This window comes from Desmodus rotundus, chromosome 13 (genome assembly GCF_022682495.2).
Source record: "Desmodus rotundus isolate HL8 chromosome 13, HLdesRot8A.1, whole genome shotgun sequence".
In the NCBI taxonomy this organism is placed as follows: Eukaryota; Metazoa; Chordata; class Mammalia; order Chiroptera; family Phyllostomidae; genus Desmodus; species Desmodus rotundus.
Genome location: NC_071399.1, coordinates 91,807,797 through 91,823,974, shown reverse-complemented (window position 1 = coordinate 91,823,974; position 16,178 = coordinate 91,807,797). Strand labels below are relative to the sequence as shown.

General features: G+C 48.1%; 1 protein-coding gene across 1 annotated transcript; it reads right to left on the bottom strand.

Annotated features, from left to right (window-relative positions):
* Window positions 1–423: 423 nt before the first annotated feature.
* Window positions 424–13,913, bottom strand: RFC3 (replication factor C subunit 3). The gene is made up of 9 exons (XM_053916814.1): window positions 13,741–13,913; window positions 11,418–11,555; window positions 9,223–9,290; window positions 7,375–7,472; window positions 4,689–4,870; window positions 3,323–3,459; window positions 3,134–3,232; window positions 1,842–1,911; window positions 424–713 (listed from the first exon to the last, which is right to left on the bottom strand). Exons 1-9 carry the CDS (start codon window positions 13,825–13,827, stop codon window positions 522–524), a joined length of 1,071 nt encoding a protein of 356 aa, XP_053772789.1. The 5' UTR covers window positions 13,828–13,913; the 3' UTR covers window positions 424–521.
* Between the last annotated feature and the right edge of the window lie 2,265 nt (window positions 13,914–16,178).

The following is a 16,178-nucleotide window of genomic DNA, read 5'->3' as shown; positions in this document are numbered from 1 at the left end:
AAAGTAACCATCATTTCTCCTGATCTGACCAGGTTCCAGTAAGGCGAAACCTGTGTTACATTTCTCTGTGAGTAGCAGTATCTGTTAATCAAACAATTCCTGATTGTTTGGCACAAACTGCTACAAGAGGGTTCCCTGATTTCCTCATCCAGGCAGTTCCACTTTTTTAGACTTAAAACCTTCTAGTTCACCGCAGTGGCGTAGTTGCCCCAAATGAAAGAACCTGCTCAGAGCTCTGTCCCGTGTAGACGCCCTCCAGCAGCTGGGAGGTGAGACCACGGGGGTCTGCCGCCCAGGCCCTGAGGATTTAGTTCTGGCCGAGCAGGAGACTAAAGGCACAGCACGGGAGCATTGGGAGTGCTTCGCGTCGGGAAGCACGGTGAACAGTTCACAGAGGAATTATTACAAAAGACACAAATAGGACACAGGGAAGTCACGTTTATTTCACCTGCAGCCCCGCCAACGGGCACGGACCGCAAAGGCGGATACTGAGACACAACAGGAAGAATCACTGACGAGTGTCAGAACATCATGCCTTCCAGGCCGTCCTCCATGAACTTCTTATAAAGCGCCATGAACTTGGCCACGAAAGCTTCCAAGTGGTAGATGGCTTTGCTCCCCAGCTGCAGGCGGTGCTCATAGTAAGCGGCCATCTGGGCCACCTCCCCTTTCAGCTGCCCGTCACAGTTGTGCAGAAGCTCTGAGAGCAGGCCCTAAAGAAAGACAACTAATAATTAAAACAGTCATCCTTTAAAAAGCGTTGGTCAAACAAGCTTTTATTTCTCTCCTTCAAAACAGAAGTAAATCCTCAATATGTTCTTTTTTTATTTGTGACATCCTTAATTCTTGTTCGTGGACTGGGAGTCTTCACCCAAAAGCGAAGGATTGTGTGCCTTCTGTACAATGTAAAATGGGGTGATCACCTAGCAAATCGCGGATACTTAAATGTACGAGGGTGCAAAGGTGTAAACACAGGATGCTTACAATGGCATCATGAACTGTGAGAAGCACCCACAGACAACCTCGAGTGCCACCACTAGGGGCCATGTTAAAAACCAACCAGCTGTAGCTACACAATGGAGCCCCTCCCGCCACGAGAGAGTGAACCCTGACGTCCACGCGCGATGAGAACGAGAACACAGTGCAGGGCACCGGGAAGTGTGTGAACGCCACCCCCCCCCACACACACACTCATTTCTGTGTGGCCAGGACACAGCTCGCCAAACCGGGTAACCCTCATGGGAATGAACGGGTAGACTTCCACTCTGTTTGTACAGTTGGCAGCACCTGAAGTTTTTCATGTGAACATTACCATGTAAATACAAACAAACAAACCCCCTGCACGTCCCAACGACTGCTCTCGCGAGGGAGCCGACGGCCCCACTCGGACGCCGTGCCTGCAGCACACCAGGGCCCAGACACAGCCCAGACGCTGCCTGTCCCCAGCCAGGGACACGGCCCCTCCTTTTAACCTCCAAGTCTCCGCTGAAACGGAACCCCCCCAGCGCAGCTACTGCTGACCGTCCAGCGCTCGCTCCCCAGTGTCAGCTCCCCTGGGCCTTCCCTCGCAGCCCTTCTGACAAGCTGAAACCCTCCTGCTTCTTTACTTGTTTCCCATCCCTCCCACGAAAATGTCCCCTCTTGGGAGGGACAACCCCTCCTGTCTCCTTCAGCACTCCTTTAACGGTGCCTGGCACAGGGGAGAGGCTCAGTAAGCTTCTGCTGAGTTAATGACCTGGGTGAGCGGGGACCGTGTTATCTGAGGACTACAAAGCCCCGTGACCACCCACCCGAAGTCCCAACTTTGCGTATAAAAGGTTCCAGATGAGAAACCCAGTTACCTTCATTATTATTTCGGGAGGGATACAGTGAGTTAAAAGCTCATAGAGTCTTCCACGAACTTCCAGGAGCCTACATAAAACATACGTAGTGATATTTTTTGATAAAAACAACAGGTAATTTTTCCAAGTACTTACTGTCCTGTTTTACTTTATATTGGGTTGGCCAAAAGTCCACTTAGTTTTTTTCTGTAAAATAAGGCACACTTTTCATTTTCACCAATAACCTTATTGATTAGGATATTTTGAGTGTGTCGGCTATCTTCCACGTGGTAGAACATTGATTATTTTCAATTAATGTCCTGATTTGATCACTATCAACTTCAGCTGGTCTACGGACCGTGGGGCATCGTCCGGCATGAAATCTCCAGCACGAACCTTCACAAACCACTTTGGACACGTTCGGTCAGTCACAGCCCCTTCTCCACACACTGCACCAATCTTACGTTGCACTGCAGTTGCGTTTTTACCTTTCTTGAAATAACAAAGCATAATATGCTGAAAATGTTGCTTATTTTCTTCCATCTTCAATATTAAAACTGCTACACAAAAATCCACCAATTTTCGTTTTTTTTTAAAAAATGCACACTGATATGACAGCTGTCACAACTGAATCTTACAAAATTGTCTCAAATGAAGTTAAAGACAACTAAGGTGCTACTAGAGTAATTGTACGGAAAAAAGCAAATGAACTCTTTGGCCTCCCCCAAAAATTAAACAATCAAATACAGACATTTTCTTAAATGGCTTATCACACTTAGCACACACACACACAGAAGCTTCTCCTAACCTCAGTTCATGCTGGAAACAAAACTTTTGGAAGACAACCCTCATGTTCAGGGTTATCCGCCACGTCCCGAATAGTGTCATGAAGACTGAAGACTGGTCGATCAGCGAGTGACAAAGGAGCATGAGGCTGACCCGCACTGCAATGCTACTGCCCAGAGCGCAGGAGAGACAGAAGCGCGGTGGGGAACACAGCCGCCCCGCCCGTCCCAGGGCGCAGTGCCAGAGGCCACAGGGAAGCGTGGACACCTGAAACTTCCAACATGTGTTCTAATTCACGTGCATGTTCCACACTTACTGCCCACAGCCTAGTAAGAGCCACGACGCCACGCACCAACCATTCTAAAGCACAGACTTTCCAAAACCACACCCTACCTTTCCTTTCCAAGTTCAGCATCTAGACTGAAGATTCAATTACAACTCTAAATCACACAGCGCTCGCAGACAGCCCCCCCAGAACAGCAGCAGCACTGGGAGGCCCCGCCCCCAGGGCCCCCCCGCACGGCTACCTTTGTGGGGTCTGCTGGCTCACGATGGCGTTGGCGGTCTCCCGCAGGTACACCTCCCAGTCCGTCTCAGGGACGTCTTGGTCTGCGGTGAAGGGGTACCTACGCGGCGAGAAGAGACACGGTCACAGAGGTGGAAGTGGCCCCTGCCCGGGCACGCACTGCGCTGCGCTGGGGCGTGGCCACACTCACTGCTGCACGCGGCAGGCCTCGCACGCGAGCAGGGCTTTCCTGAGGTTCCTGCAGGACTGCTCGGCCAGCCTGCGGGCCAGCTGCGGGGGCAGGCTCAGGCCTTCCTTCTTGCACACAGCAGACAGCACGTCGCAAATCTACGAATAAAGCAGGCAACAAAATCGAGCCACCTTTCAAACGGCATATCCACATCTCTGTTGACAACATCTTTATAGACCCAACCCCCCACCCCACGCCAGCACCCCCTCCTCCCCCAGCCCGCTGCTCCCTCAGCAGGAAGCCAGGGGTCTAGCCCAGCTGTCAGGAAGAGGCAGCAGCTGGCCCTGCAGCAGAAGGGCAGGGTCGCCCAGGAGAGCCCCGGGGCCAAGTTCCGCACACCCAGGAGCCGAGTTCCACACACGGCAGCCCACTGCCTCCTCGCCAAGCCTACTTCTCCCGTACTCAGGCCTCTTCCAAAGTCAACGAAATCAGGGTGAGGTAGAAGATACTAATAACTAACCTTTCCCTAGTTCAGTAAAACTCACAGTATCTACTTGTTTAAAGTAAAAGATAAAATAAAATAATACTTTTCATATATTGGCACCTGGAATTTACTACTATACAAGGTCTGTCTGGAAAAAGTCCAGCCACTACTAATATAATGAGAACGATTTGCGTGACATCAGCGTCACCTGGCAGCCAAGGAGCATGGGCTGGAATGCGCATGTGTGAACAATGACGACTTCACTGTACTGGTCAGTGGGGGTGGTAGATGTCATTGAGCGAGTGTGTGTACTGTGTGGCCGTCCCATTCAAAATGACTGAGTAGAGCAATGAACCTGCGTCCAATTTTGCATTAAGCTCAAACATTCCTCTGTGGAAACTATTCGCATGGTTCAGAAGGCCGCAGCTATGGGCAACTGGTGATTGGCAGCTTCATCAGGACAACACGCCCACTTGTGCATCACGTCTCGTGCAGAGTTTTTGGTGAAACATCAAACCACCCAGGTGACTCACCTCCTGTGGCCCAGATTTGACGCCCTGTGACTTCTGGCTGTTCCCAAAACTAAAATCTCCTTTGAAAGGGAAGAGATTTCAGACCATCGATGAGATTCAGGAAAATATGGCAGCTGACAGCGACTGGGAGAACTGTGTGAGGTCCCAAGGTGCCTCCTTTGAAGGGGACTGCGGCGTCATTGTCCTATGCACAGTGTTTCTTGCATCTTCTTCAATAAATGTGTTTTCACAGTACACAATACTTTCTGGACAGGCCTCGTATATACTGGTCGGTGCGTCTACTAATCGTTAGCACCCAGGACAGACATATCCCTGAATTCTGAGACGCTGCGCTGTGTCCTTACAAAACCGAACGCGTGACGTGACTTACCTCTTCGATGCTGGGAGCGGGCACGCGGACCGCCAGACACCTGCTGCGAATGGGCGGTATCACTTTGGACGTAGAGCTGCAGCACAGGATCAGCCTGCAGGTGGCCATGTACTTCTCCATGGTTCTGCGCAGGGCGTGTTGCGCGTCCTTGCTGAGTCTGTCCACCTCCGTCAGTAAGACCACTGAGACCGGGAGAGACCACATGAGCTTTGAGCATCTGCCTCCTCCTTCCTCCTCAGTGTTCGCGTCAAACCCTAAATAATTACCCTTGTATACTGCTCTTGCCTTTGGCAAAGACACAGAAGTTATAGGTATAGTGAAAATAATTTATTTTTATTTTAAAAATTCTATAATGAGCCTAAGCAAGTCTAGGCTAAATGAAGTTAAAGAAGTTACCTGCTACAGAATTCATTGCAGCCTTTTTATTATTTTTATGCACTAAAAAAAAATAACCAAAGCAAGGATGTCTGGTGCTGCATTTCCCCGGAACATGTTACATCAGCAGGACCTGGCTGTGGAACATCGTAAATCTCAGCGCCATGAGGAACACACTTCGGGAAACAACTAGCAGAGACGTAGCTCTTGAGGCACAGAGGTGTGGGTTGCTCGCACAGCGGGCTTCCACCTGGCTGTGACCGAGAACGGCCCGAAGAGTTTCAGGAACAGTATGTGGGCACACACGGAAGCCAGCTGCAGTGCTCATCACACCAAATCACACTGGCTCCACGGCCCTCGCCAGCCTCAGAACTCGTCATGCCCGGCACCCGTCGCATTTTGACAGGAAAACACGTCTCAGCACTGGGCGCTTGCTTGCCGCCCATCACACTTGCTGCAGCGTGTGAGTCATCCCGCAAGAGAACGCTTCGTCACTCGTGGCTTGCACGCCACTCATCACAACGAATTAACAACAAGTACCGAGGTGCCGCTGCATTTCTGGAAGATGCAGTGGTAGCACCGCAGCGTGTGACTCTTTCCGTACAGACAGACAGCACTAAAGATGCCAAGACCGTGGACCACGTCCACACCAAACCTCAGTGACAAGTTCTACCTGAGAGCCGCAGCCAAACAAGTGAGGGTGGGAGGAAGCAGCTGGGACCCACCCCGTCCCTCACGGCCTCCAGGGCAGGACCCGCATGGCCCTCAAGAGCACACTGGGAAGCAGCGAGGGCCACCTGAGACCCACATCTACCGGGACCCACCCCCGGATGAGAACAAGGAACCCTGGGGCCGTGAGTGTGACAGAGCAGTGGACGGAAATCACGACAGGAAGCACCCTCCCACACCGGTATTCGGAGCGAGGAGAAAGTCTGGAAACGGGGTCCAAACTGAGCACAACAGGAGAAGCAGAGACAGGGAGACTGCCCCTGAATGTGACCAAACAGCACCAATCAAAAGGAGAGAACCAGGGGGCACGAAAGTGCAGCTGGCAGTCAGAAAACAGCAGCTCACTTAAACAGTCAACACACGACCAAGCCGGGTTTCCTCCCGACGTGCAGAGCAGTGCGCCCAATCTGTTACTCTAACAGAACTAAGAAAAAAGCCATAAACACACATTCATGGATGCAAAAGAAGCGTGTGAGAACTTCAACACACACTCATGTCAGAAGCACCCCACAGAAGAGAAAACGACGGGTGTGTTTAACCTCGATCCAACAGACAGACCTGGGGCAGAACCAGCAGCTGACTCAACAGGGCAACCGTGAGGCCCTTCCCAGTCCTGCCGACCACCGCACCGGAGGGGCTGCTGCGCTAACAGGGCAAGGAGAGCAGCTAAAGCCACACGAATTGGAAAGGAAAAACCGAGCGTATTTACAGAGGATAGGAATATGTATCTGAAAAACCCAAAATGCTATGAACAGTAAGAGAATTTAACAACATTCTCTTACTAAAATTATATAGAATTAAGACGTAAACATCAATAGCTGTCATATATGTAAATAAAAAGGCAAATATAAGAAAACTCCATTTACGGTAGCAAAAACAAGAAAGTAAATATAAATTATTTTGAAATACAGACTGAGTGGGAAAGATAAGAAATAGGCCGGAATACACACAGGCAATTCACAAAAATGTAAAAGGAGCAATGAGCCAAAGAAACAAATCATCACTTACAAAACAGCCACCCCATCTTCTTCACTGCCCTGCCAAAGACCGGGAAGGACCACCCGCAGCGCTGGCGCGTGCCAGGCACGTCGATCACCAGATCTCCCGGGAGAGCACGTACCCGCGGGCACGGAACTGACACGGGGTAACGACAAATGCGCTACAGTAACTGTCTCCAGGATGGGACTGGAGCTGGCTTTAACTTTCCTTTTATTTAAATATTTGATAACAAACACGTAACTCTGGTCCTAAGAACACTTATTTCCAAATCATTTAATCTCTTATTTTAAATAAAGTGTTTTTCATTATTCATCTAGTTCTAAAATAACCAACGAGTAGCATAAATAGGTCTCTTTCCACCAAAATTCAATGCCACTGAACCCTCTACAAACTCCGTGAGCCTGGAAATCAACGATTCTCTTACTGGCTTCCAGACTCCCCGCCCCAAAAAGGAGCTGCTGCTTGGCTTAGAACAGAAGGTCAACAGATGGGTGACAGGCACAAGTGCCCTCACTTCCTCCCGGACGCACCCCTCACAACTGGAGCGTCTGCTAATGAAGAGAGACTTCTGTCCATCACCCACCTTTGAAGTCCCTCTGGGAGTTGGTCTCAAGCTGCTGGGACTGCGCCACCGTTTTCAACATCTCCTGAATGACCACCCGGTCGCTGTTCCCCGCATCACTGTGAACACAAGTTGGGGGTAAAACATACACATTTTATATTATACATACACATACAAGTAACTTCCAAGTATTACGCCCTTATTCTTAATGTTACAAAAAAAATGTTGAGGATCTTAAGTAGTTACAATTTTAATCAAAATTAGTAATAGCTAATTACAGTCACAAAACTTTAAAGCTGAGATATTTTAGGGTCATTAAAAATACCAACAATATTCCAATACTCAATTACAATTTAATTAACATAACTGAAAACACTAAATATGTTCTTTTAAGTTTACTGTTACTTAAAAAGGGCAACAACTAGTAATTAAGTTTGTTAATTACTTCAGTACTTCTGTACGTGCTTTAGTTACTAATCAGTTACAACTAATTTCTTAATTATCTATAATTACTCAAAATATAAAAATAACTCTTTGAAACAAATTAAGTCCCCATTCTCCTTCCCCATCACCAAAACCGCAGAGATCTGAGAGCGAGCCAGTCTAGACAGGTCTGCCCCCAGCAGGAGCCCTGTGCTCACTCCCTCCACGAGGGGGGGCATTTGGGACACCAGTCAGGACTCCAGGAGCCACTGACCTACTACAGGCGTCATTTGTCATTCGTCACTCACACCCACGCGCTGCTTTAGCACTTAAGCCTGTGCCTCACCACCCAACATGAACCCCCCGGTTAAGTTAGGCTGAACGTCAACCCCAAACACCCAAAACCCATCAGCTCACCCTGGCTACAGGGGCCTCCCAACGAGAAGAGGGCAGAGCCACCAGCTTCACTTCCCCAGGCACCAAGGCTCTCTCAATGCACTGTTACCAGATCAATAAACCCCGAGCGTCTGTTCACGATCATTGTCTAGCCGAGAATCTGAAACATCTCCCTTTGTCAGTGGAATGAACACTCTCTACCTCCATGATCAGCCCCTTCCCACCAACCTTGTTCCTCTTCATTTTCTTTGACGTGAGGGAAAACAGTGGTGGTATTGTTAGGGTCCTTTTGAGGACCCGACGTAACGATCCACGCAAAGCTTTTATCAGCGGGCCTTACACTTGGTACAGACGGGCTCACACTTCCATCCCTCCCGTCCCGCAGTCCCGGAGCGGAGGTGCTGCTGTCTGAGCCAAGGCCCTCGCAGCATCTCTGCCCGGCCCCCCGACTCTGTTCTCCTTCACCAACGCCTCACCGAGGCCCGAAGCCTCACCAACTCCGCTGCCACCACAATCGTGCCCACGCCATCTGCTTTGGCAGCACCTCCCCCCGTGGCACATGTCCTCCACTCGTCCCCCAGCAAGACCCCAATCTCACCGCCTCACAACACAGGACACAAGTGCTGGCTGGACCACAGTAACACCCTCTAATCGAGAAACTGAAAGCAAGGACTGGCCGAGGTGTGGCTACCCAAATTCACCGTGTGAAGTGCTCACTCCAGACATTACCCACTTTTTAGACACACTTTGCTCAACAGTTCGGAATGAGTCGATTGCATATTTTCACAACTAGGCAATGTACTTTCTGTAAAACACCGAGATCTGCAGAGCAAGGAAACGTAGTTACCAAACTATGTGAATGAGGCGTCTCAGAGAGAAGGCACGGCAGAGGGCTCTAGGCTATTTCACACAGGGCAGCTTCGCTTTGATCTGTTTTATGCTCTGTGTTTTCATGCACGAGTTTTCTTTAAGAAAGAGTTCTGCTCTTTAAAAAAAAAGGGTAAACGACACTATTCTAAAGATGCTGATTTCTACATAGTAGCAGCTTACCTGGGATTAACTTCAAGGTGGTAATTGCTTGCAATAGTGCTAATTTCAATTTTCTTTTTAGATGGAGTCTGTGGACAAAGAAATAGACGTTTTTTAACACTTAATTATTGGCTATTTCTCCTCTTTTCTGTAGTTCACTGATTTTTTAATTAAATAAACAATTTATGCTTACTGAAATAAAACTTTAGAGAATCACCACTAATGTCTTAACTTCATTAACCCATTCTTTTTACTACCATGCAGATAAACATGTTTTATACAAATGTCATACACAGTCTGCTTTTACTCAGATGCCGCTTTCTGTCTACCTCCAGCAACCTCCAAACCGTTCCCCGGTGTCAATGCACCACCTCTGCGCACCACCTGCCTGTGTCCTTCCGCAAGCCTCCTCCGTAACACAGCAAGATAAACACGCGTGGACTTCTGTGTTTCCACAGTGTCAGTGTCCCTGGTGAACAGTGAGAGGCAAGCACACTTGGTTTGCTTTTCTACCTAACACCTGGGCAACCCCTCTCAGACAACCTCGACAGGGCGTTACACTGCGTTTCAGCCCACAACACAGGCCCGCTGGCCACACTGGCGGGCGTCGTTTCCCGCCTTCTGCCTCTCGAACAATTGCACGATTTACACCCTTGCACACGTCTTGTGCACTTTCATTTCTATGCGATAGATTCTCAGTAAAGAATTTGCTGGATCGAAGGGGATGTTTTCTAACCTTCATGTGTGTGTATAACCAGCCTCCCTTCCGACACAAAGTTCAGTCCCCTGCTCCCCTGGCAATGAATACTCTGCCCCAGCAGCCCCCATCTGCAGTAGGTGTTACATCACGCCTTTGTTTCCTGCCAACTGAGGAGTGTACTAGTGTGTATGTGCCATCGTAGATACTGGGGTGGCCAAAACGTCCATTACGTTTTCTCCGCACGATGGCTCTAGTAGCACTTAGTTGTCTTTAACTTCATTCAAAACAATTTTGTTAGATTGTATGTGACAGCTGTCATACCAGTGTGCATTAAATAAAAACATCCAAATTGGTGAATTTTGTGTAGCCAATTTAATATTGTAGATGGAATAAGCAACATTTTTGGCATGTTATGCTTTATTATTTCAAGAAAGATAAAAATGCAACTGAAATGCTAGAAAAGACTTGTGCAGTGTGTGGAGAAGGGGCTGTGACTGATCGAAGGTGTCTATAGGGGTTTGTGAAGCTTTGTGCTGGAGATTCCTCGCTGGACGATGCTCCATGGTCAGGTAGACCAGTTGAAGTTGACAGTGATCAAATCGACATTAACTGAGAACAATCAGCGTTCCACCACGCGGGAGACAGCTGCCGACGGACTCCAGATATCCAAATCCAGCGCTGAAAATAATTTGCACCAGCCTGGTTATGTTAATCGCTTTCAGCTTTGGGTTCCACATAAGTTAAGTGAATAAAACCTTTTTGACCATATTTCCACATGCGATTCTCTACTTAAATGTAACGGAAACATTCAATTTTTAAAACAAATTGTGACAAGTGATGAAAAGTGGATACTTTGCAGTAATGTGGAACGGAAGAGACCGTGGGCACAAGCCGCGAATGAACCACCACAAGCCGCACCAAAGGCCGGTCTTCATGCAGGGAAGGCGGTATGTGTATGTGGAAGGGTTGGAAGGGAGTCCTCTACTATGAGCTCCTTCCAGAACACCGAACAATTCATTCCAACAAGCACTGCTCCCGATCAGACCAGATGAAAGCACTGCTTGACGGAAAGCGTCCGGAATTAGTCAACAGAAAACACAGAATCTTCCATTAGGATAAGGCAAGACCGCGTGTTTCTCTGACAACCAGGCAAAAACTGTCACAGCCTGGCTGGGAAGTTCTGAGTCATCCACCGCGTTCACCAGACACTGCACCTTCAGTTTCCCATTTATTTCAGTCTTCACAAAATTCTGTTAATGGAAATAATTTCAACTCCCTGGAAGACTGCAGAGACACCTGGAACAGTTCTTTGCTCAAAAAGATAAAGTTTTGGAAAGATGGAAGTATGAAGTTGCCGGAAAGATGGCAGAAGGTAGTGGAACAAAAAGGTGAGTACATTGTTCAATGAAGTTATTGGTTAAAATGAAAACGGTGTTTTTTATTGTATTTTTACTTAAAGCAAAACAAACTTTCTGGCCAACCCAGTATTTGGAGGGCCTCACAGTGAAGTGCTTACTGTGATGGTCTGATGTTCGATTCTCAGTTTTTCCACTCCCACGCCGTACAGCTCCCGGAGAACACACATAATTCTCGTCTTCTTACCAGCACCCGAGGGTCCGTACACCAACAGATGAGGGAAGTCCCCACACTGCACCTGGGAAAAGAAACACAAGGCATTTTCCCTAATTGCACAACCAGAGTCTAGGTAGAATCAAACTTCTTAAGTATCCATGTTTTGCATCTCTGCCTATGGAACTTCAAATACATATGCGTGTGTACAAGTGTGCACATAGTGATTTTTTAAACTACCTCTGGATGCTGAAAAAGTTACCACTGGCATTAACTTTACCTAATTACATACCTAGCACAGGCCCCGCCTGTTACGCCACCACACGCTGGAAAGTGTGTGCCCCCACACCCGCTGACCACCTGGGCGTCCCAGAGACCTTTGCAAAACGGAAGGCTGATCACTGGACCCGTCCATCCAGTACGACTCAATACCTGAGATCAATACCTGCCCTAGTTTGGGCTTCCAAAAACAGTCCCTTGGTAAGAACTGAGAGCATCTGGTTTATTGGGGAGGTAAAGGAAAATTTTGTGGGGAGGCAAAGGAAAGCAGAGTGTATCATCAATGGAGATCCCATTCTGGGCACCTGGGCTTGACCCTGCTGGGGGACCCCTGGACCCAGGGTCAAACACACCACAGTGCTGACCCCCACCAAGGGTGCCCCGGCCGGAGTCTCATGTGCTGTCTTTCCTCAATCCTTGCTGAAGCCTGGGGGGAGGGAGGGAGGGAGGGAGGGAGGGAGGACGTGAATCCCCAGGCATCTCTGTGCTGAGGGGTGTCAGCAAGGGAAAGCCTCCGGAAGTGCACACCCAGGAGGCAGAGCCCGCCTGTGCGCAGGTACAGTCTGGAGCACAAGACGGAACCTGTTCACAGAGCTCCCCAGGGGGCTCTGGGGGGCCAGTGGGGCTTAGCAACCCACAACACGAGGGCGATCCAGATATTGAGGGCACATCTGGCCCTCAGCGTATGAAGTCTTCTGGGGTGAAAGTTTGGTACGTAACCAGTACAGAAAAAAATGGCATACGTATCTTAACAGAAATGCTTATTACAGTAGATTTTAACTGTCTTGAGGAAAGGAACTATTCCCCTAATACAGGGCCTGGAAAATGTTGGCTGCCTTTGTTTTTGAACTTCTAACTAACCCAAACTAAAGTTATGCTTTAAATGTTTCATAGTTTTGTTAAATTGCAGATTCACTGGTAAATGGGTAAACGCTTTTTTAAAAGCCAATCTGTTAACACATAAGACGAATATATTAAACTTTTGTCCAAAACATTTATTCCAAATTGTGTAAAAAAGAAAAAAGTCATAGAAAATAAAATACAATGTATCCTTTGTCTAAGAAAATTCAAGTGAAAGCTACTGTGAGAAAATGCAATTTGCCTGTAAATGAAGGACACAGGCATAATAGACTTATTTTAAACTATAGTATGGGTAGAAGTAATTAAAGAGAAAAAAACATCTCACAACACTATCAACTTTTCTAATGACTTTCATCTCTTGTTTTGACAAAGTCCTTAGTATCTGTAACTGCTGAGCAAAAACACGTTTCTCACCACACGGTCCTTTCAGGTCCAGATAAGGGGCAGATAAGTGGCTTCCACATACACTGAGGTTTTCTCAGGACCCTTCTTCCCTGTCCATTCCCCACAAAATTCCGTTTGTCACAACACAGGGCCATTAGCCACTTCAGGATGGGGGAGGGGGAGAACCTTCCATAAGGAATTACACTCCAGGACAACCGGATACAACCTCTTTTATTATCGGATTAGAAATGACCTCAGAAACGAATAAATCCAATACCTTCCTATTATGTAAGTGGGGACTTCGACACCAGGAAACTTGACATCCGCGGTGCAAACGTCAGGGGAGTGACGTCCCTTCCCCGATCGGAAGCCTCCAAGGGTTTCCCCTCCCGCACGCCCGGTCCCCGGGGCCCCGATCACCGGCTGCACCGGCCTCGGGCGGGTCCCAGACGAGCGGCGCACACTCCTGCCTCTGCGACTTCGTACCTGGGGTCCCCTCTCCCTGTTCCACTCCCCCGGTAACCGCATCCAGGGCTTCCTCATTGCCCGTGGGACTTGTCGCGGCTCAGACGACAATCCCCGGCCCTCCCCTCCTTGTTTACAAACAGTCCTCGCCTCCACACTGTCCCGGCCCCTGTTTCATTGCTCCTCCCAGCCTCGGTCGACTCCGGGGGCGGCCGGGAACGCAGGGTCCCCGGGGCGCGGGACGGCCGGGCGGGTCCCCGAGCCCCGCCTCGTCCGCTCACCAGGTTGCGCAGCTGGGCCGCCTGCTCCTTGTGATAGTCCAGCCGGGACAGCGAGCAGGGCCGGTATTTGTCCGCCCAGAGGCTCATAACAGCTGGCTAACCTGGTCCGATGCTTGAAAGTCCCGCGCGCGCCCGCCCCGCACCCAGACGTCCAGACCCTTTTTCCCGCGAGATCCCAGCCTCGTGACGTCACGTAAGCCACAGTGCATAAACGAGTACGGAAGCCTAGTGGAGACAGAATTAGCCGCGCGGCTTGGGCGCCACGTGGTGCTGGCTCTCCATTGTTCCATTCAACCCCTTTCCCTGTGTTCTCACTGAGTGTGATAGTCCGGGAACTGTTGGCCAAATTTGAAATTTGGCTGCGATACTCTAGGCGCCCGAGCTCTGGGGACCTCAGAGAAGCCACTGTCCTTGATCCATTTCCTTTGTTCATTCACTTCCGCGTGCGGCAGAAACTTACAAAATGCCGACCTTGACACTAGGATATACCCCGAGGGGATTTACTCACCCGACAGACACCCGGTCAAGGCAAAAACCTTGCTGGATTTTGCAGTAATTGCATTAAATCTACAGCTCAATTGGGGCATAGTGCGTTTATATACTTCAAATTATTTGGAATCTTCTGGAAACCCATAATAATAGTTCCCGCTGACGGCACCCCCCCACCAAACATGAACTTCAATGTGATTTGGGGCAGTGTTCTCCACCAGGTGAAGCCGGATAGACTGCAGAGTGACGCAGAGCACTGGTTCCGAAAGGAAGCGGAGTAAGAAGCGAAGCCCTTTACCAGGGCGCGATGCCACACCCCGGGTAGGGCGTCGCTGGGATGGCCCGAAGGTGGCCGGGCTCACTTCGTGGGGCGCCATCAGTCACGCGCAACCCGAGAAGCTCACGTCTAATTTCCTTAACTGCGGGAACCACTCGGAAATGGCACTCTCCTTTATTTTCCTTAGCTCTCCATTTTCTTTGGGTGAAATGGAGAGCTCATTTAGATCAGTGTATGGGAGAGCAAGCAGCGCGCTGCCGCCCAAATCCCCGCACCAACACAAACCGAAAGGAAACTTAGGCTGTGGCAAAACAGCGCTTGACTGAATCTGCTGTTTCACACTAAGGCAAAATGTTGAAAGTGCAGCCATTTTACAGTCTAATAATCCTGTCTTATTGGTATTTTATTATTATTTAGTAATTATGAGTGTCAGCCAGTATTTAATCGATGTAACCTGTCATAAAAAGAACAATAGCTGAGTGGAAATATTAAATGGTACAGCCTCTAAGGGAAAAGAAATGAAGGTTCCTCAAAAAATTAAAAATATAATAAGCCAACAATCTCAATTTTTGGTATATATCCAAAGGAATCGAAAGCAGAATCTTAAAGAGATATTTTCACACTGATGTTTATTGCAGTATTATTCACAATAGACAATAGGCAAGTGTCCACCGACAGGTAAAGAAAATTGTATATATATTTATATATAAAAATAATAGAATATTAATCATTCAGTCATTGAAAAGTTGTCTTATGCTCAAATTCTGTCTCATAAAGCTTGAGACGAGTATGCTAAGTGAAATAAATCAACCGCAAAAAGACAAATACTATATAATTCCCTTTACAGGAGGTATCCGAGAGAGTCACACTCCCAGAAACAGAAAGTGGAGTGGCGGTTGTCATGGGCTGGGGGCGGGGCTGGGGGAGGGGCCTGGGGAGCTGCTGTCCAATAGCTATTCAGTTCTGTAAGATGGAAAAGGTCTACAGTTTTGCGGCCCCACAGTGTGAATATGCTTAGCACTAATGAGCTACACACTTAAAAAAGGTAAAAGTGGTAAGTTTTATCCTATGTATTATTTTAACCACCCACCATTTTTTAATAAATGACAATAGCAATTAGGTATACAGAGGTATCGTATCTTAGTTATAAGAAAGAGGATTGTAGGATTAACTTTTAAGCCCTGTTATCTCCATAGAAAATAAATCTTGTCGTAGCCTGGACAGAGATTATTTCCAAATCTGCATTGGCGATTAGTGCAAAACATACACCACTGTGTTTCAAGCCTAAAGGGAGAGTTATTTAAAATAGATTAAGTGATGTGGAATGAAACTTCCAAAAGCTGTAATTGAACATGTCAGAAACATTAGCTCTGCAACAAGTAACATTTAATCAGAGATTATGCAGAAGCACACATTTTGGTGGGTTGTTTTCTTCAATCAAATTTACATTTTAATCTGCCAAGATTGTTCATCACTGTTGGCTGCCTGGCACCAAGCCGCTTGTCACAACTTATAAATGCAAACCGCCCACATAAAAGCCATAGGACTTTTCCTTTCAGCACAATGCTGATGAAAGATTAATTAGAGTCCTTCAACATAGCAAGTGGCTGAGGGCAGTGAAATTTAAATAAATGGCATTTTGTCTATCTGCACTTCTTTAGCTATTAGAAGT